The 24,538-nt window shown below is 39.7% G+C and overlaps 1 protein-coding gene across 1 annotated transcript; it reads left to right on the top strand.

Annotated features, from left to right (window-relative positions):
• The first annotated feature begins 12,082 nt into the window (after window positions 1-12,082).
• Window positions 12,083-13,036, top strand: LOC120524339 (olfactory receptor 6N1-like). Its single transcript, XM_039746202.1, has one exon. The coding sequence runs from the start codon at window positions 12,083-12,085 to the stop codon at window positions 13,034-13,036; it is 954 nt and encodes a 317-aa protein (XP_039602136.1).
• Window positions 13,037-24,538: the final 11,502 nt, after the last annotated feature.

Here is a 24,538-nt window from a genome sequence, read left to right as displayed (position 1 = left end):
TCCTCCAAGGCGCCCCGGCCGGGCTCCAGCCCCAACCGGCAACCGACGGGATAAACCGGCATCGGGCGCCGCCTGGCGTGACCACGGGCCCCTACAGGAAGGGCTTCCATGCCCTCAACCCGTGGCCCCAACAGAACCAGGACGGACGCCCCTCGCGGTCTGGAGGAGGCACAAGCCCTCCCGACGTCCTCCTGCGTCCCGGCCGGCTCCAGCCCGGCGGGCCACTATCTATCTATCTATCTATCTATCTATCTATCTATCTATCTATCTATCTATCTATCTATTATATAGTGCTTTTTAAATCTATCTATCTATCTATCTATCTATCTATCTATCTATCTATCTATCTATCTATCTATCTATCTATCTATCTATCTATCTATTTTTTTTTTTGGCTTGAAAAATGTCATTTTTATTAAATCTCATCTTTCTACTGTAAAATGTGCAAAACACTAAAAAAGTGTAAAAAGTATACAGTATTAATTATACAAAAAAACCAATATTCCCAATGCTGTATATACTGTCCAAATATGTCTTTGGTGTGGTACATCTTTGAACAGGAAAACTGTTTCAGAGTCCGGTCAGTCATTTACCCAACACAGTTTGCCTTAACATCAAGTCTTTCAACTGCGTCATCATCAAGAAATACCTTCAAGTACGAAAGTGGATCTTGGCTGTCAACATTCACTTTTATTCCCGGCTGCCCCACCAAATCAAACACGAGATGGCGTTGGTGAAGCAGGGTCAGTAGAGACCCAACCGCGAGCGTCACTTTCAGATTCATCAGAATCGCCTTCAGTTTCACAGTCTGTTTCAGTTTGACTCCCTGAAGACAGATTTACTTTGTCATCACTGCTGATGAAAGGCTCCTCAACATCACTGCTCATACTACTGTCAAGAGCACCACCAACACAGGATGATGAGAAGGCAGGTACCTCAACTGACTGACGGGCAGACTCACTCCAGATCTGTCATTTTTCATATGTTCTGTACGGGTGTCTTTGTTGTCAAAGCACAAATGCTGCATGATACTCTGATAGCGGTCACAGGGCTTCATATCTTTGATTGCCGGTACAACAAATAGTTCTGACCAGGCATCAACTAGAGCATCACTGAAAAGAATAGAGATAAATGCCATCAACTCAGAGAGGGAGAGGCAAGTTCGTTGTTCTATGTAAACGTCACTGACAGAATAAAACTGAATCATAAAAAAACCCTAACTTTTACAGACTCAAATCAAATGTATGTTTTTATTATATAACAGTCAGTCAGTCAGTCATTTTCCAACCCACTATATCCTAACACAGGGTCACGGGGGTCTGCTGGAGCCAATCCCAGCCAGCACAGGGCGCAAGGCAGGAACAAACCCGGGCAGGGCGCCAGCCCACCGCAGTATATAATAGTAATAATAATAATAATAGCTGTTCACTACCCAGAACAGGGACAACTGGGGCTCAGAACCGCAAGCTCTTGATTACAAGGCAGCAGTTGTTACCTCTACACCAGCTAAGCAAACACATTGGTCTTCTGTCAATTGATATTTGGGCTTGGATTTTTACTCATTGACATCAACATGTAAATTGAATGATTTTCTTTTCTTTGGTTATATTCTTGAATATAAGCACACGTGTTTTGTTATATCTTTGGTAAAAGTCAGTCATTACCCAACCCGCTATATCCTAACACAGGGTCACAGGGGTTTGCTGGAACCAATCCCAGCCAGCACAGGGCACAAGACAGGCAGGACACACACACACACCAAGCACAATTTAGGATCGCCAATGCGCCTAACCTGCATGTCATGGACTATGGGAGAAAACCCACGCAGACATGGGGATAACATTTAAACTCCATGCAGGGAGGATCCGGGAAACAAACCCAGGCCTCCTAACTGCAAGGCAATAGCATTACCACTGTGCCACCGTGCCGCCCTCATTTGTGAAAGTGTTCATTTGATAATTTGACTTCATTCCTCACACATTATACACTTCTATTCAGCATTTTGTCAATTATTACTATAATATCAAAAACGTTTCTGTTTTAGTTATGCTTTCAACATTTCTTGCCTGACATTTCCTGTCATACTACATTTACTCTAATCGTTGTAGACATGGAACACACATGGAATGTATGTATTCCAAATAACGATTGTTATTAACCTTGTACCAGTGCATGCTCCCTAACCTGACCTGATACAATTCCAGACACCTCACACCCAGATTAACAGACTTGAGCTGGGAGAACTTCAGCTGCTTTGGTGGGTGGTGGATGGGATAGCAGACTGCTTGCTGCTTGTGCTGAACGACAAATTTGCAAAACAAAGACGCTGATGAAGAGGTGTGATGAAATTTAAGGTGGCCCGACATTACGACTTTTTTCGTAGGCTCCAGGGTTTCTAGTGTTAATGATGCCTTTTCGTTTGACTCTATCCAGATTCCAGACTCCGAGGAGATTGCCATACGCTCCCCATGCTCCTCCCAGATTTGCCACACCCCTTCTAGTGCAACCAGTATAAAGACAGATGGCATCACTATTGGACCCAGCATCACTGTGGACAAAACTGCGAATGAAGCACTATTGTGAAAATGAAGAGAATTGTTGAAGAACAGATCTTTTATTTGTGCCCGTGGCACTATTTTGCTTTCTTTCTATGAACTTATTAAAAGGGTTCATCCGGATGGTGCCTCAGCATTCTTTTTCTGCTGCTGTGGGTCTCTATCTCGGTCACTGTAACAGCTTTTAGTGTCAAAGAAAGCAGTACACAAGATAGAAATGCCCGTGACGTCACAGATAAGAATGACAAAAAAGGCCATAACCTGAAAATTTGCAGGTAGAGTGAAGAAATGCAAATACTCCACAAATGAGTAGACACAGTCACCGACAGACAAAGTGCACTCTGCTTCATTTATAGTGCAATATAATTATAACACACAATTGTGTGTGTGTAGCACTGTGAATAGCTTCTCTTTGAATGCGTCCATACTTTGTTGTCAATCATATGTGCAGTTGATGTGCACAAGGACTTACTGTATGCCTCTTGGAGCCCCTGCTGATTATGTATATATGTACTGCATGTTTGAAATATAGCAGGAAATATACTGTAGAGTAAAAGCCACCCAATGTGAGTCTATGTGTCTGAGGTGGACTTTGTAACCCAGGACCTGAAGCTGTGAGGCAGCAGTACTAAACACTGCATCACCATTTTTCTATTGGCTTTTTAAAATTGTATTATTTTTAGTTGATCTGTGCTGGACTTGCACCTAGTCGAGGGTTGTTTTTTATGCTTTAGGCCCATTGAGTCTAATACACACACGTAAAATGATCAGATGGACACACAGATTAGGTAGACTTGTTGTTTCTGCCCTACCTGGTTTTTGTGGATTTGTTACAAATAACTCAAAAAAAAATGGTAAAGGCAGTTAATTAGAAGAGAAATGTGTAAAATGAGAGCCCAGTCCTCGGTGAGATGTCTTTGTTTTCTTTATTTTTCCTCAGGGCTTATCCCAGCAGGCACTCTAATTGCCACCATAATAAACCTCATCACTCCCCCTGGACCAGCAAATGAAATAAATGGTCACTCCGTCAGTAGCTGTCCTCATTGTGAACCTTGTCAACCCAGCCAGTGACTTTACTCCGTGTACAGTAAGTCTCCTTTATTTTTTGATCTGCAGTTCTTACTGTTTTTTTTTTTAAATAGAACAAAAACATTTAAAACTGCTATTTATAAGGGAATTTGTAGGAAATGGAAAAAAGTATATTTTTGCAAAATAGAGTTGCAAAGGGAAGCAATCTGAGAAAAGTTACAATAAATTTAAAATGGGTATAAAAAGGTCCTCACAGTCATTCCATGTAGATTATACTTTAATGATGCCACAGGAAAGATTTGACAATACAATACCGGTCTGTATCGAAGGAGTGACACTTCACAGGAGTGACATAACAAAGGAGTGACATTTTATTGGAGAGACAAATTATGACTAAAATTTTATTTCAATAATTTCTTATCTTGCTTCAACAGAGAGCAGGAACACAACTAAAAATACGCTCGCCAAAAACATCGTTGTCGCCTCACCTACCACTTGGATGGTTGGTCGGATGGTTGTCACTCCTTTGAAATTTATATCTGAGGTTTCACTTCTTTGTTATGTCACTCCTATGACAGGTCACTCCTTTGAATAGGACAGTATAATACAATTGATTGTACTGTAATGTATGATCAAGCACATTAACTTAAATAATATCTATTATGTACACAAAGAAATGTTGAATAAATGGAACAGGAAATTGAATCAGTTGATCAATTTCAATGCTATTTACTTTGGAACTCAGCACATTGGGTCAAATGAAGTCAATAAGATTGGCACAGGGCACCTTAACACTGTGTGTTTGTCTTTGTCTGTTCATTTCTGTCTCTTCATCACCCAGCATGTGCTCTGGTAGGACAAACAAGCCGTCAGTTGTCTTCACTTGTAAATTTCTTTTGAATGTGTGTGTGTACATACATATTTAAATAAATGATACCTCTCAAAAACTACTCGTGCAAAAGTTTTAAAACCAATAGTCCTGATCCCATGGGTAAATGGAGCTGAATGGAGAAATCCTGGTTCAGTTAAATAATTTCTATGGCAGCTGTCATTGGACATAAGTCAAGTCTGTAACAAGACAAACACTATGCAACTTCTTTTTTTATTTTATCTGAAGAAAATAACATTGCGTAGAATCAAGTCGAACTTTTACAACAAATGACTTCATAGTCAAACTAGAAAAAAAAACAAGAACAAAAGAACAAAAAATCATCAGAAAGTTAAAAATGAAAGCAGGAACAATAAAGTGACAAAACATAACAAAACAGAATTCAATCTTAGAGAAACAGCAAGGGCAAACACATTTAGGAAAAAAAAAAGAATATAAGTGTTTATTCTAAAATATTTTTAATGAACAATATAGAACATCAGTTACCCACTGACTTACAAGTGGTGGGGTAGGATTCTTCCAGTTGAGCAAGATAAGTCTACATGCCAATAGTGTAGTAAAGGCGATTGCAGTTTGTTTGTCCTTCTCCACTTTAAGCCCCTCTGGTTGCCCACCACACACAGCTGTTAATGGGTTAGGAGGGATTGTGACACCAAGGCTGTCTGAAAGGCATTTAAAGATTTTGGTCCAGAATGAAGTTAATTTGGCGCAGGCCCAAAACATGGGGCCCAGTGAGGCTGGAGCTCGATTGCAACGTTGACAGGTTGGTTCTCACCCTGGAAACATTTTAGACAATTTAAAACAAAATAAATGTGATCGATGAGTTTTGAAGTTGAATGGTTAGCTGCTTTGTACATATGGAGCTACTGTAGAGTGTGTTCTATGTATGGCTGCCTTCCACTCCTTTTCTGAGATACTGATTGAAAGATCCTTTTCCCACCGTACCCTGGGATCCTTGAAAAGATGAGACTTTGAGATAGTTTTATATACTGTTGAGATGCTGTTTGAGTCTTCAAGACTGATCAGTATTTCCTCTGGGATAGAAATGACTGGAAGTTGTGGAAAATTGGGCAAGTTCCTTTTAGCAAAATTTATCATTTGCGAATAGTGGAAAAATTGTGTTGCTGGGAAGATGAATTTGAAGCCTAATTGTTCAGTAGATGCAAAGACATTATCTGTATACAGTTCTCTAAGTGTTTTAATCCTGGATGTTTTCCAGAGATTGAATGTTGTGAAAATGTGAAAAAGTGGTTATCATGTAGAGGAGCAACAGATGAAAGCTTCTCTGTCTTGAAGTGCATCCTGCAATGTTCCATATTCTGAGTGATTGGTGGACAATTGTGTTATTGATATATTAACAATAATTAGTATTTACTGGGGCATATAAAGAAGTGCAGCGGTATTTAATTTCCACTGCAGACCAGACTTATGTAATATCAATTTGTGTCAATTTCCAAGTCTTTGCTATGCAGCTTCTTTGACTTCTTTCTCGGAAGCTGTCATTGCACACAGGTGTCTGCTTTCAGGAGGCATAACTCGGAAACTGCTAATTCTTTGCCAGGATATAGTTATTTGGGAGCTCAATACAAAGCAAGGAATGGAATTATTTTTCAAAGAAAACTACAATTTTAAGATGTGAAAATTCATTTTGATTTTCCAAAGTCACAGACAGACAGAAAGAACACCATGCTGAAATGAACTTTTCTTGATGTTCTGAGGTTCGAAGAATCAGAATCTGAACTTAACTCAATAGCAAATTTTTGACCCCATCTCAAGGCTTCTATTTACAGAAGAAAAAAAGTTGTCACAAACAGAAATAGATAAAAATGTAATAATAACAATAATAAATAACGGCGGCACGGTGATGCAGTGGGTAGCGCTGCTGCCTCGCAGTTGCATGGAGTTTCCTCCGTTCATGTTCTCCCCGTGTCTGCATGGGTTTCCTCCCACAGTCCAAAGACATGCATATTAGGTGCATTGGCATTTCTAAATTGTCCTTAGTGTGTGCTTGGTGTGTGTGTGTGTGCCCTGCTCGGGTTTGTTTCCTGCCTTGCTCCCTGTGTTGGCTGGAATAGGCTCCAGCAGACCCCCGTGACCCTGTATTCGGATTCAGCGGGTTAGAAAATGGATGGATGGATAATAAATAACGATAAGAACTGTTTACCAGAATCAGAACTTTAAATTTCTTGATTGTAAATAGCTATCACTACATTATAATTATATGCATTGTAAATTGATAAAAGTATAGAAGGTCATGTTTTATTCACTTTACTGTAATTTGCTATTTCTTTTAAATTTCCTTTAAAGCAGCGGTGAGCAACGTCGGTCCCAGAGGTTTGCAGTGCCTGCAGGCTTTTGTTCCAAACCAGTTGCTTAATTAGAAGCCAGTCCTCACCAATAACAGGTCTTATTTAATATCATGACTTGCTAGACCATTCAGGTCTTTCCTGTGTCGTAGATTTTTTTTCCTTTCTAAGGATATCATCCAAGTGACTTAAAGTATAAAATGGAGGAGTAATCCTCAGTCCTTCACTTGTTTCTCCCCAATTTATTTCCAAATATTTGATTAATCCTGACAGTTGACGTTGAATACACACAGGTGGAAAAGGAGAAAAGTTAGACTGAAAACTGCAAGTTCTTTTGTAATTTGACTCTTATTGCTAATAAGGAGCAATAATAATAGTCAGATAAACACTTAAGGTTGGGGAAGTTTAATGCTTCAATAAAAATGCTGACCACTCAATAAGAAATTGGCTTGGAACAAAAACCTGCAGCCACTGTGGCCCTCCAGGACTCGACTTTTCTCACCCCGCTTTAAAGTATTGGTAGTCTAAAATCATTCAGAGGTCAAAAGTTTTTTTCATATTGAATTGCAATCTATTTGTTTCAGTCTTAGCCAGATAACAGCTTTCTGCAAAAGGGTGTGCTCATTGATGTGGAGAAAAAGGACTAAACAACCGCACATTTACAGTCCAAGATATTCATTTGAATTTTGCATTTTCCAAAGGTCATCACCAAATATTATAACTGGGACAATGATATTACTATTTAGTGAGAAGTCAAGCAAAATGACCCCTTTTATTGGCTAACTAAAAAGATTACAATATGCAAGCTTTTGAGACAACTCAGGGCCCTTCTTCAGGCAAGATGTAATATTATTATTTAGTAAACTGAGATTTAGATAGATAGATAGATAGATAGATAGATAGATAGATAGATAATTTATTAATCCCAAGGGGGAAATTCACATAATCCAGCAGCAGTATACTGATACAAAGAAACAATATTAAATTAAAGAGTAATAAAAATGAAAAAATGAAAAAAAAAAAAAAGAAAAAAATAGACACGGAACACGCATGAAATGTATGTATTTCAAATCATGGTATTCCATTACCTATATAATTCCTTACACACACATCGCCAGATAAACACTTGAACAAAGACTTCAGCTGTGAGGACTGCAGCAGGGTGATGCCTTCATCTGACTGAATGGGGGGTCTGGTGAGGGGGTAGTAGGCTGCATTCTGCTAATCCACACATTTGCAACACAAAAGTGAGCTGTTAGCGCAGTGATAAGGAGCTATGAGCTTCTTGGCGTATGTCAGGAAAATTTAAGGAGGTTAGGGGCAACAAAAAAAATTGTAAGCTTCAGGGATTCTAGTGGCAATAAGAAGAAGCCAACTGCAGAAAACAGTGGAACAAAAATTTAGCTGTCTTTGAAGACTGATACTTCCTGTGAGAATGGGTATTTAAGCTTTGGTTATATAAGATTTCTTTTATCAGATATCAGTTTTTGATTGTTTGTCTATTTGCACAGTGTATTTGCCATAGTCTCTGAAAACTAGTTGGTCACTTTGCCACTATGGGTTACTGTGTGTACACTGATGAGCCTCAACATTAAAACCACCTGCCTAATAGTGTGTTCCCCATTGTGCTGCCAAAACAGCTCTAACCCACTGAAGCCTGAACTCCACAAGACACAGAATTATCATTTAATTTCTGGTATTTTATAATGTTGCTCGTATAAGTTGAATGCAGAAAACACACGCTATTGGTCCAAGAGATTATGATATGCTAATTCCCACCTGAGAGAGTAACCATGGAGCACACAGCCTTTTTTTTCTATGTATTGTGCCTACGTGATCCTTTAAATCAGTGTTTCTCAAACTCTGTCATTTTTGTTCCAACCGGCTCCTGTTTTAAATTGGATTCCTGGGCTAATTAAGTGAATTGTTATTTCCTAGATATGTAGAATACTAGGGGGATCACCCCCTGCTCGCTTTACTCGACAACCCCCCCAGCCTGTGCTATGCACCAGCCACTTTGCATATCTGCCGCTCGCATTGTGAAGAGGGGGGCTGAACGCACCCCAAGGAGACGTGGTCACTCCTCCGAAAACCCCCTCTTAAATGGTGATACAATGGTAAACAAATACAGTTTTTTTTACCTCCTCTTTGCTTGATCAGCTGCTGGATTGCCATGTGATCTGCCTGTACAGCAGCTGTCCTACTCTTTGGCTTTTATTTCTAGCCCACGGACATAGTCAAATCTCTTGGCACAAAGTCTTATCTCGCGGTACGTGACTTCTTGATATTTTTTAGTTTATACTTTATAAAACAGAATAAAAATCTGAAAATCAAACAACATCACATTAAAGTTCGATACATTCTGAAAAGAATGATACCAAATATATATATGTAGGCTTTAAAATAAGCCCGATTTAAAGCATGACAAAAAAAGTCACTTAAAATCGTTGCACAAAAATCGTTGCACTTTTAGGTTTAGGATTTTTTTATATTTATAGAGTAGATGCATAGAAATTAGAAAACTATGTTTAGTAAAAAAAAATATTGAAATGTACTAAGTAGTAACATTAGAATAATGCATTTTTTCCATTTAACAATATTTTCATTTTGATTTTCATTGTACTTTTCCAGGTGTTCTAATTGTTTAATTAATCCATTGTTTACTAATTTGTGGGTCTGACGCTAAAGTAGTTGCAGCTTTTCATGATTTCATGAATTAATGGCACACTTTATAATGAGAGTGCAGCATCAAGTTAGTGAAACTTGCGGGCTATTGATCTGGTCAGTTAAGTAGCAGAGGGGCTTGTTCATCAGTTTCAGCTGCTTTGGTGCACTAGAGGAGCAAAAAATGAGACAACCCCCAAAACAGGAATAAATGGTTTAACAGGTGAAGGGAGGCCATTGACATTTTTCCCTCCTAATCTGTTTTGTCACTCGTTTTTCATTTGTCTACGGTCAGTGTCACTACCGGTAGCATGAGGCAATACCTGGACCCTACAGAGGTTGATGACACAGATAGTCCAACTTCTCCAGGATTGCACATCAATACGTGCCACTGCCAGAAGGTTTGCTGTGTCTCTCAGCACAGTCTTAACGGCATGGAGGAGATTTCAGAGGACAGACAGTTACTCCTGGAGAGCTGGACAGGGCCCATTGTAGAAGGTCCTTAACCCATCAGCAGGACTGACCGGTATCTGCTTCTTTGGGCAAGGAGGAACAGGATGAGCACTGCCAGAGCCCTACAGAATGACCTCCAGCAGGCACGCCACTGGTGTGAATGTCTCTGACCAAACAATCAGAAACAGACTTCATTAGGGTAGCTCGAGGACCCAACGTCCTCTAGTTGGCCCTGTGCTCACCGCCTGCCCGCCACCATGGAGCTCGATTAGCACTTGCCATAGAATACCAGAATTGGCAGGTCCACCACTGGTGCCCTGTGCTTTTCACCGATGAGAGCAGGTTCACCCTGAGCACATGTGACAGACGTGAAAGGGTCTGGAGAGCTGTGGAGAATGTTATGTTGACTGTAACATCATTCAGCATGATTGGTTTGGTGTTGGGTCAGTGATGGTCTGGGGAGGCATATCCATGGAGGGACGCACAGACCTCTACAGGATAGACAATGGCACCTTGACTGCCTTTAGGTATCGGGATGAAATCCTTGGACTCTTTGTCAGACCCTTGTTGGTGCAGTGGGTCTTGGGTTCCTCCTGGTGCACAACAATGCCCGGCCTCATGTGGCGAAAGTATGCAGGCAGTTCCTGGAGGATGAAGGAATTGATACCATTGACTGGCCCCCACGTTCACTCGCCTGACCTCAATTCAACAGAACACCTCTGGGTGGGGCATTATGTTTCGGTCCATCAGACGATGCCAGGTTGCACCTCATACTGTCCAGGAGCTCAGTGATGCCCTGGTCCAGATCTGGGAGGAGATCCCCCAGGACACCATACGTCGTCTTATTAGGAGCTTAATGCCCACCACCCAACGTTGTCAGGCATGCATACAAGCATGGGGGGGCCATAGAAACTACTGAGTATGATTTGAAGTTGCTTCAATGAAATTTCGGCAAAACAGACTAGCCTGCCTGCTGCATCATTTTTTCCCTTTGATTTTCGGGGCCCTCTGTAGCTTGATCATTTTCATTTCCATCAAATGATGTGGCATCCTTTCATTCCTAACGTCCATATCAGTAGAGATACTGTATCCAGGAGGATTTTATTTCCCTTTGAGATCTGCTGTGTTTTCAAAGTATTCCATTATTATTTTTTATTTTTTTTGCGCAGTTTATAATGAATTCAGAAAAGAGAGTTAAACATTTAAATCTACTGTAGAGTAAAAATATAAATATTTCTAAATGTCTTATACAGTAAATGTAAAATCATGCTGCTATGCTTTTCTGAATGTAGAATAAGAGAATAGAAAAAAATATTAGCTAATTCAATGACATCAGTTTTACCAGTTGTGGTCACTGATTATTAATGTGGTAGAAATAAAAACCTGAAGCCACAGCGGGCCTCCTGGACCGATTTTGAGAAACCCTGCTTTAAGTCATGTAAGTTGAAAAGTGGAACTTTCATGGATTGGACTTGTTTTTCCAGCACATCCCACAGATGCTTAATCAGATTGAAAAGTGGGCAATTAGGAGGCCAAATCAGCTCCTTGAACTATTTGTCACTTTCCTCAAGCCATTCCTGAACATTTTTTGCAGTGTGGCAAGGCACATTATCATGTTATCTCCAACAGTCTCCAACGGTCACCAGATGTGGAGCTGACAGTATACTGACTTCAGTTTTAACTGTAATTGTCATAAAAAAGATTTGTAAAAAATGGATTCCAAATGGGGCGGCATGGTGGCGCAGTGGGTAGTGCTGCTGCCTCACGGTTAGGAGACCCGGATTCACTTCCCGGGTCCTCCCTGCGTGGAGTTTGCATGTTCCCTGTGTCTGTGTAGGTTTCCTCTGGGCGTTCTGGTTTCCCTCCAAAGACATGAAAGTTAGGTGGATTGGCGATTCTAAATTGGGTGTGTTTGTGTGTGTCCTGCGGTGGGTTGGCACCCTGCCCGGGATTGGTTCCTGCCCTGTGTTGGCTGGGATTGGCTCCAGCAGACCCCCGTGACCCTGTGTTCAGATTCAGTGGGTTGGACAATGGATGGATGGATGGAGTCTGAATGGAATTGCATGTCAGATATTTCATTTATGTAATTTTAAAGACATCCACATGATAAACGATGACTGATTGTCCTTCCTTTTTCTTTAGTCTGGTGCATTTCATAGCAGAAGAAGAGGAATTGAAGGATTGGAATGTCCAACCAGACCTCAACTACCGTACAGGAGTTCATCCTTGTTGGTTTTCCAGGTTTACAAGACCAAGAGAGCAAAACAATATTTTTCATTGTGTTCCTATTAGCATATCTGTTCATTTGTGTAGGAAATCTACTGATCATTTTAATATTTACAGTGGACAGAAGCCTACACAGCCCTATGTACCTGTTAATATGCAATCTGGCGATCATAGATGTCACTTTGCCAACCGTCACCATTCCCAAAATGCTGGCCCTGTTTGCTTTTGATTCCAGGTCCATCTCGTTTTCTGCGTGTTTCACTCAGATTCTACTCTATCTTGGTTTGGTAACCATTGAGTCCTTCCTGCTGATGGTTATGGCGTATGACAGGTATATAGCCATATGTAATCCGCTCCGTTATCCTTCAATTATGACTAATAACCACGTCTTAAAACGAATTGCTTGCTGCTGGGTGGGTGGGTTGTGTGGACCTGTAATTCCACTTGTCCTGGCCTTGAGGTTACCGTTCTGTGGGCCCAATAAAGTTGTACACTGCTTTTGTGATCATTCAGCTGTCCTCAGGCTGGCCTGTGCAGAAATTGTAATTAACAGCTATGTAGCTTTGACGATTGCTTTGTCGGTGCTCTTTATCCCCCTGATTTATATACTTTTTTCCTACACCAGGATCATCATGTCAGTGCTCAAAATTGCCAGCTCTGAAGGTCGTCTAAAAGCCTTTTCTACCTGTGGTACTCATTTACTGGTTATTTCTATATTCATTCTCACCGCTGCTGGTGTTTATATCTCTTACCGGATACCAGGAACCTCTGCGGATGTGCGCATCATGGCGGCGGTGCTACAGAATGTGTTCCCACCCCTAATGAATCCAATCATTTACTGCCTGAGGACTAAGGAGATCAGAGACAGCTTTGTGAAGACTTTTCAAAGGCATAAAATATTACCAGGAGGCTAATTATGCAACTTTTCATTTTCCATGTAGTCTTTTCTGAATAAGCATTAAGTAAAATATTCATTCATTCATTCATTTATTCATTCATTTCCCACTGCTTATCCAAAACCAGTTCACAGGGGCAACAGTCTTAGCAGTGAGATGCATATGTCCTTTTAACCAGCTACACTTGCGAACTCATACTATGGGACCATAAAGCATTCCCAGGCCATCTGGGAGATATAATCCTCCCAGCAAGCCCTAGGTCTTCCCCGGGGTCTCCTCACAGTTATTGACGCACATAAAACCTTGACAAGGAGGACATCCGTATCAGATGCCTGATCAACCACAATTGGCTTTCCTTGACACTCTGAGCCTTCTTCTTCTACTACAAGCCTCTCTCAAATGTCTGTGCTTCTCTCCTTTATCTCTAAGAGATGGCTCAGCCACCCTGCTTAGAAGGTTCATTTCGGCCAATTATACCTGTGATCTCATTCTTTCGATAATTACCCAAAGCTCATGACCATAAGTTAAGGTAGGGATTTAGATCAACTAGTAAATGGAGACCTTCTCCTTCTGACTTGGGTCCTTTTTCCCCACTGCTGATCGGCATAACGACCGCATAACTTGCTGCCCCATTTGTCGATCTCACCATCCCTTTTCTCCTCACTCGTGAACCAAGATACTTAAATTCTTCATCTGAGGCAGTAAATCACATCCCAATTGAAGAGGACTGTCCACCTTTTTCCTATTGAGAACCATGGCCTCAGATTTGGATGTGCTGATCCTCATCCCTGCCGCTTCACTCTCTGTTGCAAACCATCCCAATGTGTCCTAGAGCCAACAATGGCTGAAGAAGCCAACAGAACCAAATCATTTGCTAAAAAGCAGTGACACGATTCTAAGGTCACCAAACTGGACTCCCTCTCCTCACTGGTAAAATATTATCATCAGACTAGTTAGTTATAGTTGTACACTAAAATTTTGAGAATGCCCTAAAGAAAACGATATGAAGAGAGTAGAATAGAGACAATAGAGGAATATAACAATAAAAATTCAATGATAACATTTATTTAAATAGGACATTTCCATACAAAAGTTTACCTTAATGTGGTTTACTGATAATAAAAGAAAAAAATTACAATTACAAAAATGAAGTTAGAAAAGCAAGAATGGCTAACAGAGGTGAATGTAAATTCAATTACAATTAAATGAGTAGTGTGTAAGTCTCTGACATGTATAATCAAAAAAGACTGAGGCTGATCTGATAACATATTGAATGGTCACTTGGCCAACGACAAGAGGAAAACAACAACCTAATCCGGCTTGGAGATTAATGTATTATAATAAAAGATAAAAGAATAAAATGAGGAGAGTGTGGGTGTGGGTTTGAGGCATCTGTTGGTGAAGAGAGATTCACTGATCTTGACTTTGCTGACGATGCTGTGATCTTCGCTGAGTCAATGGAGGCTCTGATTGCCTAGGCTTGTGAGTGTCCTGATAAAAACCAAAGAGCCAGGCCTTTAATGACCTCTTGGGCACAGCCATCAGCAGTGTGTCTGCGGAGAGAGTGTTGAGTGTGTCGAGAGGTTTACTTACCTTGGCAGTGACATTCTTGTCTCTGCTGATTCTTCCTGTAAATGGATTAGGAGAGCATGAGAGGTCATGAGGTCGCTGGAAAGGGGTGTGTGGCGCTCCTGATATCTATGCAAAAAGTTGAAGGTCCAAGTCTTTAGAGTTCTGGTGCTTCCTATTTCACTATATGGCTGTGAGACATGGACGCTATCCAACAACCTGGGATGAAGACTGGACTCCCTTAGTACTGTGTCTCTTTTGGAGAATCCTTGGGTACCACTGGTTTGACTTTGTGTTGCTCATGGAGTCCCAAATGAGGCACATTACCTGCATTGTGAGGGATCGTCAGTTGCAGCACTACGGCCATGTGGCGTGATTCCCCGAGGGTGATTCAGCTCCCAGGATCATCATTGTTGAGGACCTGAGTGGCTAGACCAGACACAAGGGGATGCCCACATAACACCTAGTTCAGGCAGATAGAGGGTCATTTCCGGATGGTGGGACTGTACTGTGTGTCTGCCTGGGGGGTTGCCAACCAGGATCCCATGTGGTGGTTGTGGCAATGTGCAGTACCAGTGCATGCTCCCCAACCTCACCTGACCTCTGGTAAAGAAAAGGGGAAATCAAACAACAAACAATCAAGTTCACCATTTAACAATTCATTTTTTGGTGAATAAATGCTCTACTGTATATTTAAGAATTTTCAGATCATAGAAGACCTATTTCCTCCTCGTCTTCAACATGTACCCTCCTCAAACTTCATTTACTCTCAAAAAATCAACAATTCATGAGACGTGGACTTAATCAAGAAATAAAATGATGGTGCAAGGATGTTGGCCAGAGTCACCACCCTTGTGTCCATCAGGTTTTTTCTTGGGTTTCTACTGTGGACAGCTCATCCGATTTATCCCATAGCATCCTTTAATTATTTTTAAAGAATATAATAGAGTTCAAATGGACCAACAATGTTTTTTAGCACCATTATGTAGTACGTGCATGGGGCACCACTCTAAATGCTCTGTTTTGTCTTCATTCTTTGGGCCAGTTATTTAGTTATCATTTAAAGTTTAAAAGATCCTGGAGAAGAAAAATCACAGTTCAACGAATTTAAATTTCTTCTGCAATGAAGGAAAACTGGCAAGTACTTCACTTAACATACCTATTCTGTGTGTCATTGAACTTGATGTTAAATTAGTAAATTGGCAGAAGGTACAGGAGAGTCCAAAATTACACGTACAGTACCTGAAAGAGGGCTGGCACAGTGGTAGAGCTGCTGACCTGTGACAAGGAGACTGGGGTTCAAGTCCTGGGTGTTCTTTCCATAGAAAATGTTCATGTTCTCCCAGTATCCTTGTGGATGTGATCTGGTTTTCCCCATCACAGGCCAAACACATGCAGGGTAGGTGGATTGGTGATGCTAAACTGGCCCCTGATGTGTGTGTTTTCAATCTGTCATGTGTGGGGATTGTTCCTGCCTTACACCTGATGTTTTCCATGATTGGCTTCAGGTTCACTGCATCACTGCACTGGCTACCCGGCTTTAGGGAGTAGAGGGATAACCGAATAACTGCTTTTTAAAATAATAACTGCAAGAACTTTGGCCTTAAAAAATGTATCATCTGCATTTGCTCCATATCCAGTGGATTCATTTTGTGATGTTAAAGGAAGCACTTTGATCAAGGGAAAGGTGCTATATAAATAAAACAAATTCAGAAAGTATTCAGATCCCTTCAAATTCTGCACACTTTATTGACGTGTTGCCCATCAATCTACCCTCTATAACCCATAACAACAAAGTAAAAGCATGTTTTCAGAAAGGTTTGTAAATGTATTAAAAATAAAAACTGAAATCTCTCATTCATAGAAGTACTCAGACTCTTAATTCAGAACTTTGTAGAAGCACTTTTGGTAGAACTTACAGCTTCAAATCTTCTTGGCAAGTCTCTACACATTTTGCACAACTGGTTTTGGGCAGCGTATCCCATTCTTTCTTGACAGACCCTCATAAACTCTGTTAGATTGGTGATGAAGCATCTGTAAATTTCTATCTTCAGCTGTCTCCACAGATGTTTTGGGGAGCTTAAGTCTTGACTTTGGCTGGGACACTCAAAGACAGTAAAGACTTGTCCCAAAGACACTCCAGCTTTGTCTTGACTGGACAGTTTGGGTCCTCACTGTGCTAAAAGGTAAACCATCACCTCAGCCTGATGTCATATAACTCTGGAGCAGGTTTTCTTCAAGGAGCTCTTGGTGCATTCATTCTTCTACCAATTCTGACCAGTCTCTTTGTCCCTCTCACAGAGGAGCAACTCTGTAGCCCAATAGTGCCACCATCCTCCTTCATCGTAGGGGTGGTATTTGTCAGGTGATGAGCAATGCTTGGGTTGACGTGAGACATGGTGGTTGGTGTTCAGCCCAAAGAGTTTAGTTAACATCTCAGAGAATCTTTATTCTTCTGCTCTCAGACTCCTTTAACTCCTGAGTGAAGTCTAGTCACTCTGCCATAAACTCCTTATTGATGGAGTGCTGCTGAGAGTGTCATCCTTCTGTCATGTTCTCCCATCTTAATAAAGGACTTTTAAGGTTCTCTTTGAGTGACATAGTGCCTTTCATATCTTGGTCACATTGCTTAGCAAGACCCGTCTCACCTGCTCTCTCAGTTTGGCCAGATGACCAACTTTAGAAAGAGTCCTGGTGGTTCCAAACTTTTTCTATTTCACTATTATTGAGGTCCCTGTGCTCCTGGGAATGTTCAAAGCTTTATAAATGGTTTGATCTCCTTGCCTTGTACAATCCCTCACCACAATTTTATCACATAAATCTACAGAGAGTACCTTGGTCTTCATGGTTTGGTTTTTATCCTGTCATGCAAGTGAATTGTGGACCTTCTATACACAGTTGTGTGCCTTTCTAAATGTTCTCCAATCAATTCAGTTAGCCACAGATGGACTCCAGCCAAGTCCTGGACATATCGCAAGAAGAAATAAAGCAAACAGGAAGCACCTGAGTGTAGTTTAAAGTGCCACAGCAAAGGGTCTGAATACTTTTAGGAATGGGAGATGTCATTTTTGGATTTTTTAATAAATTCACAGACCTTTCTGAAAACTTGTTGTCACTTCGTCATTATGGTTTATTGAGTGCAGATAGATGGGCAAAATTGACAAATTTATCCATTTAAAATTAAATCTACAACACAATAAAGTACACCGAAAGTGAAAGAGTCTCAGTATCTTCTAAATCCACTTTATATTATTTGAGATTTCATTAAAAATTGTTGTGACCACCAAAAAGAATTGCATTACAGCAGCCAGTAATATTTAAATATCTGTAAAAGAGATTCCATTATGAACCAAAGCTTCATCTTTCCTTCTTTTCTTACCATAATTAAAACAAGAGATTTGGCCCACCCAGTTCTCTTTCAGACTATGGTGGTCTTTATCATTTGAGTAGATATCCTACAGGAAAACCAAACTAAGATATTGTAGTCCCACTGAACTACAGTTCCCAACACACCCTGTGGATGTGAGTTATGGGTATTTCAGTCCTGAAATGCTGCCACCTTACATATTAGAGGAGCACACAGTCCTGAATAGCTACGTCTATGTAACATTTATCTATCTATCTATCTATCTATCTATCTATCTATCTATCTATCTATCTATCTATCTATCTATCTATCTATCTATCTATCTATCTATCTATTTATCTATCTATCTATCTATCTATCTATCATATAGTGCCTTACATATCTATCTATCTATCTATCTATCTATCTATCTATCTATCTATCTATCTATCTATCTATTATATCATGCCCCTGTCATCCATCACTATATATATATATTTGTCTGTGTGTTTATTTATACCGGCACTTTTTTAAATTATGTTGTTAAGGCTCCTACTTGTCAAATGTAACGCAACAGAAATGTACATTTTGTTTAGGTATGTTACATATTATTAGATAGCTTTTCACCTTGCTGATGGAGCCATTTTTAAATTATGTTCTCAGTCCTCCTAATTGTAAAATATAACACAATAGAACTGTAACATTTATTTAGGTACTGTACATATTACCAGTCCCCTTTACAGTTTCCCTATGGAGCCATTTAATGTTTGTTTGCCAACAACTTAATTGCCTCTCTAATTAAGATGTTGACTTTGCCCAAGAGAGACAATGAGAATGAGATAAATCGGTGTAACACTGGAGATTCTGAACATGACATGCAGAGCTGGGAAAGGTAAGCACCACCTTTCATTTTTATAATGTCATTTTCACTTAGACTTTTAAAATAGAGAATAAAAAATAGGGGGAACAGTGATTTCATGTAAAGGTAATAAACTAGATAAGACATGTAAATATCATTTAAATGTAGAAGTTCCTATATTTCACCACATGTTTTACTAAGAAAAACACAAACCTTTAGTAGCAGGCCATTTTGAAGTTTGTTTCACTTCAAGTTGAATGATGACATTCTTAACCTAATTTTAATCAGCAGAATTTTGAATAAAACTCAGCTGAATTTCTTTGTAGTTCTTTTCACAATTGCGGAGTCCAACAATAACACCAACACCAGATACAATTGTGTGTATGTGGGCTTGAGTCCTGGTCCTAATAAATGCTGGTGATGTTTTCAGTACAGTTTGTTTTTGCTTAGCTCTCTTCCTTGAGTGCGCTAATGGAAGGAATTATTAAGGATAAGATCGAGCAGCTAATGGCAAAAACAGGAGTTATTCTGAACAGTCAGCAAGGGTTAGAAGAGGGAGGTTGTGTTTTACTAACATGCTGGAATTCTATGAGGAGGCAATACAAGGATACAATTAAAGTGGAGCTTATGATATTATTTATCTGGACTTTCAGAAAGCATTTGATAAGGTGCCACATGAGAGGTTGGGAATCAAGTTAAAAGAAGTGGGAGTTCAGGGTGTTGTGTGTAGATGGGTGTAGAATTGGCTCAGACACAGGAACTGAGGGTGATGGTGCGAGGAACCTCATCAGAACTGGCCGATGTTAAGAGTGGTGACCAGCAGGGGTAAGTGTTGGGGCTGCTGCTATTTTTAATGTATATAAATGATTTAGATAGGAATATAAGTAACAAGCTGGTTAAGTTTGCAGATGATACCAAGATAGGTGGATTAGCAGATAATTTGGAATCCGTTATATCATCACAGAAGGACTTGGATAGCATACAGGCTTGGGCAGATTTGTTGCCGATGAAATTTAATGTCAGTAAATGTAAAGAATTACACATAGGAAGTAAAAATGTTAGGTTTGAATACACAATGGGCGGTCAGAAAATTGAGAGTCCACCTTAGGAGAAAAATTTTGGAGTCATAGTGAACTCTAAGCTACCGACTTCCCTGCTAGAAAAGGTCCAGAGAAGAGCGACTAGGCTGATTCAAGGCTACAGGGGATGAATTATGAGGGAAATTTAAAAGAGCTGAGCCTTTACAGTTTAAAGAAAAGAAGATTAAGAGGTGACATGATTGAAGTGTTTAAAATTATGAAGGGAATTAGTACCGAGGATCGAGACGGTGACTTTAAAATGAGTTCGTCAAGAGCACAGGGACACAGTTGGAAACTTGTTAATGGGAAATTTCGCACAAACATTAGGAAATTTCTGTTTACACAGAGGGCACAGACTCATGGAGTGAGTGACCAAGTAGTGTGGCAGACAGTAAGATTTTAGGGACTTTCAACACTCGACTTGATGTTAAGTGCATAGGACTGACGAGCTTTGTTGGGCTGAGTGGCCTGTTCTCGTCTTGATTGTTCTAATGTTCTAATACATTGACAAGTTCTCAGGTAAAATGCAAGTTACAAATGACTAAATATGGAACTAGTACATATAAACACACCATTTTCCATGCTTTCTTTTTGTCTGTATGGGAATTTTCTCTCTGTCTACTGGATTTCTGGGTGTCTGTCCAGTTGCTATGTCCTGCTATCCAACAGATGGTGCATCACAAACATTAGCACTGTTTATACAAATCCTGTACCAAATGGTATTTAATGGAAATGGACACAATGCACTGCAAACATTAACGCTGAGGTCTGCGATGATTATTTAGATTTCAATCCATTTTAGATGGTTGGCATAGCTGGTTTCATGTTAAACCTCATAGCAGATGTTGACTTTGTCACACTTGCAAACAACATAGACATCAAATATATTTAATGTTTACTATTTACCTGTGTTAGGTCACCTTTATCAATGAAAGTGCTGTTCTATTTGTGTGATAAAATGTGACTTTTGTGTAGAAATCAATAATAATAAAGACTTAAGTGGAATATATCTAATTAATCTTGAACACATATAAGTAAGATAAGGTTTCTTGAGCTATTGAAGTGTGTTGTTTTGTAAATGAAGAAACTGAAAGGACAAAGCTGACATACAGTGTTATAGTGAAATGTTAAAATGAGTCTGGCTGAACACAAATTCATAGCATCTACACACACCTCATGAAGGACAGAGGTTTACCGTGTGTGCTTTACAAATGTCTTTTCTGCACTTAATGCATGCAAACTGTCTCTTCTTGTCCTTCTTGGGTCCACAAACAAGGCGGTGTTTCCTCTCACTGCTACTGGCAACATCCTACAATGATAAAAACGCTGGTTAGTTCTACCCGTCTACTAACACATCTCTACGTGTCTCTGTTCCTCACACAAATATATCTATTTATGCTTATATATATATATCTCTATTATAAAAGGAAATCCCGGGGCGAGACTTTTTCAAAGAGATAATTTCAAGTCCCGTGAGACGAGACTTTTGCTAGGAGAAGTTTCTTAAGTTCCACACTCTTCTCAACCTCACCCAAGGTCCAATCATCTCTCATTTGTGTGAATGCTTTTGTTAGACACACTTCCTGCGCTCTCAGCTCTTATAAAGTTTTACGTTTTTCTCATTTCAAGTCATTTATGAAAAGTCCTCCATTTCATCCTTTAAAAAAGCTTTTCTGGACAGTATTGTTATACATACAATTGATTACAATACATACAATTGATGGAGGATCACAGGAATCATGGGAAAGAGAGGTCCTTTCATCGGAGCAATGTTTCAGCCGTGGCATGGCCAAATGGAGATGCAGCTAGATGGATGAGGTCTCCAGGACTCTAAAAATATCGAAACCTAATTATGTCATATCATCTACTGTTAAACCGTAATTCTAAAATTTTTATTATGCTGTCTTAAGGAATTGTTCTGTTGTGTATATTGTATTGTATTGACCCCCTACTTTTGACACCTACTGCACGCCCAACCTACCTGGAAAGGGGTCTCTTTGAACTGCCTTTCCCGAGGTTTCTTCCATTTTTCCCTACAAGGTTTTTATTGGGAGTTTTTCCTTGTCTTCTCAGAGAGTCAAGGCTGGGGGGCTGTCAAAAGGCAGGGCCTGTTAAAGCCCATTGCGGCACTTCCTGTGTGATTTTGGGCTATACAAAAATAAACTGTATTGTATTGTATTGTATTTGTTTCATTCATAATAGTCCATTTCTGGATAATAATTCTATATGTTCTAGATGACCCATCAATGACTAAGTGAAGAAGAAAAGGCAGCGGGCCAAAAACGTTGGAGGAAAAAGAATTCAAAAAAGAACAATAATAATCTAAGTGCAAATTCGGAAAATAAGGAAAGTAATAATCAGCCCGGACCAAGTGGAGTTGAAAACCTAACAGGTCCAAGTGGAGACGGAAATAAAAGTCAAAGAGTAGAAAACAAAGTAGTATGTCATAAAGAGGTTCAAAAACGTTGGCGTGATACACATGCAGGGCAGGTTAGAGATTATGAAAGTACTAAAATTCGAAAGTCTCAAAAAACTGATAGTAAAGATCGCATTAGCACTAACAAACAGAAATTATTACTCGGTGAAATAATGGAACAGCAAAAAGAGATTGAATATATGGACATAGGTGATAAGACAGAAGTATGTAGTTATTGTTCGGAGACTTGTAGATCGTCCAATTCGTGTTGCCATCAGGGAAAAATAGTGTTTTTTCCCAGTAAGGAGGCATATCCGCATATGTTTTTACTGAAGTGTTACAGTAAAAGTGTAAGTTTAAAAAGCACAGTAAAACCTTGGATTGCGAGTAACTTAGTCTGTGAGTGTTTTGCAAGACAAGCTAAAATATTTATAAATTTTAACTTGATAAATGAACAAGGTCTTGCAATACGAGTAGGAAGTATACGCTTTGTCTGCTGAGCGTCAAATGATCACAGCTGAGCTGATGGTTCTTCTCTCTCTCTCGCTGCGGGATTGTGGGTAATCATCTCCCATTCTTGTTCTCAGTCGGCGTGCCTCACTCATATAGCCAACATCCATATGAGTGTATATATACTGTTTACTATAGCATGGTGACCACATGGGTGTGTGTTGTAATGTGCGAGTCCCTGTCTTGCACCCCAAAACATGAAGCTGAGTCTCACTAATTTATTCAGGAAACAGGAACAGCGCAGTTATTTATTGTTGTAGTGGGATCTGCCACTAACTATACACAGACACAGCCGTCAAGTTAATGGCCAAGTAATACTGTGCCCTTGCATTTAGAATGTTCCTTGTATCACCCATCAACGGCAAGCGCTTATAGCATGTCTTCGATCTTTCGGATTCACTTTTACGGCGAACTGCTACAGCGCTGGGAGCCTGCAGTTGCTTCAGGACACTCACACTCACTCACGTGTCGCCCTGCTGGGTGAAATCCCAAAAGAGTTTAGAAACCTTACAGTGCGCAAAGCATTTTTTTTTTATTTGGGTCAAAGTGTAGTGTCTCTTCAGGCAAAAGCAACTGTCATTGGTGAGGTTTCCTTGTTAAGATTCCAGTAAGCCAACAGACAGCAGGGATTCTGTTAGTTAGAGTGAAAGTCGCCCTACACAATAACCCTCTTCCTCCTCTCCTCTCTCTCGTATCCCTCACACCGGCCGCGATTCTTTTCAAAGGTAAAGTGCAGGTTAATTTGTTTTATGTATTTTTACTTTATATTTTGTATTAATCATTTTTATATAAATAGTTTTGGGTTGTGAAACAAATCATCTGAGTTTCCATTATTTCTTATGGGGAAATTTGCTTTGATATACAAGTGCTTTGGATTACAAGCACGTTTGTGGAACGAATTATGCTAGCAATCCAAGGCACCAGTGTATTAGAGTGTTAATTTCAAAGCCAAACAGAACGAAAACGTATAACTCAACGAATATCTCTAACGCAACATGAAACATAATTTTCCTTCAATTTATTTTGTTTTACTCTTTTATACTATGGTTAATTACTCACTGTAAAGTAAAAAGCTGGTTTATTTATTAGAGAGAAAGAAACAATATTCACTCACGTGCAGTTATACGTTGCATTGTCATGATGAAAGTCCAAACACTGAATCTAAATTCATTGCGATATTGACGAAAATTTAATTCCAAATATTGTTTTACTGAAGTTTAACAGTAAAAGTTTAAGTTTAGGTGTAAGTTTAAGCATAAGTTTAAAAAGTATCTGCACGTTCATTTCAAAGCCAAACAGAATGAAAACGTATAATGCAACGAATACCTCTAATGCATCATAAAACATAATTTTCTTTCAGTTTATTAAGTATTAATATTTTTTGCTATGGTTAATTACTCATTGTAATGTAAAATAGTTAGTTCTATTATGCATATGTAACAATTCCCATGAAAATAACAATCACTTTAAATTGTACATGTGGTTACCCATACCCGGAGGTTGGCGAGCAAAGCGAGCATGGAGCAGAGTTCCCTTATATATAAATATACTGTATTTATTTATATATATATATATACACATACACACTAGCTGTGCTACCCATCTAAGGCTGGTTGAAATCTAAACTATCAGTTTAGACCTCAGTGTTAACATTTACAGCGCACCAAGCAATGCACATGTCCTTGTTATATGCCATTTGGTATCTATCCATCCATTATCCAACCGCTATATTCTAACTACA

This window comes from Polypterus senegalus, chromosome 2, assembly GCF_016835505.1.
Source record: "Polypterus senegalus isolate Bchr_013 chromosome 2, ASM1683550v1, whole genome shotgun sequence".
NCBI lineage: Eukaryota > Metazoa > Chordata > Cladistia > Polypteriformes > Polypteridae > Polypterus > Polypterus senegalus.
The sequence above is the reverse complement of the archived record's forward strand: the minus strand, read 5'-3'. Positions and strand labels throughout refer to the sequence as shown.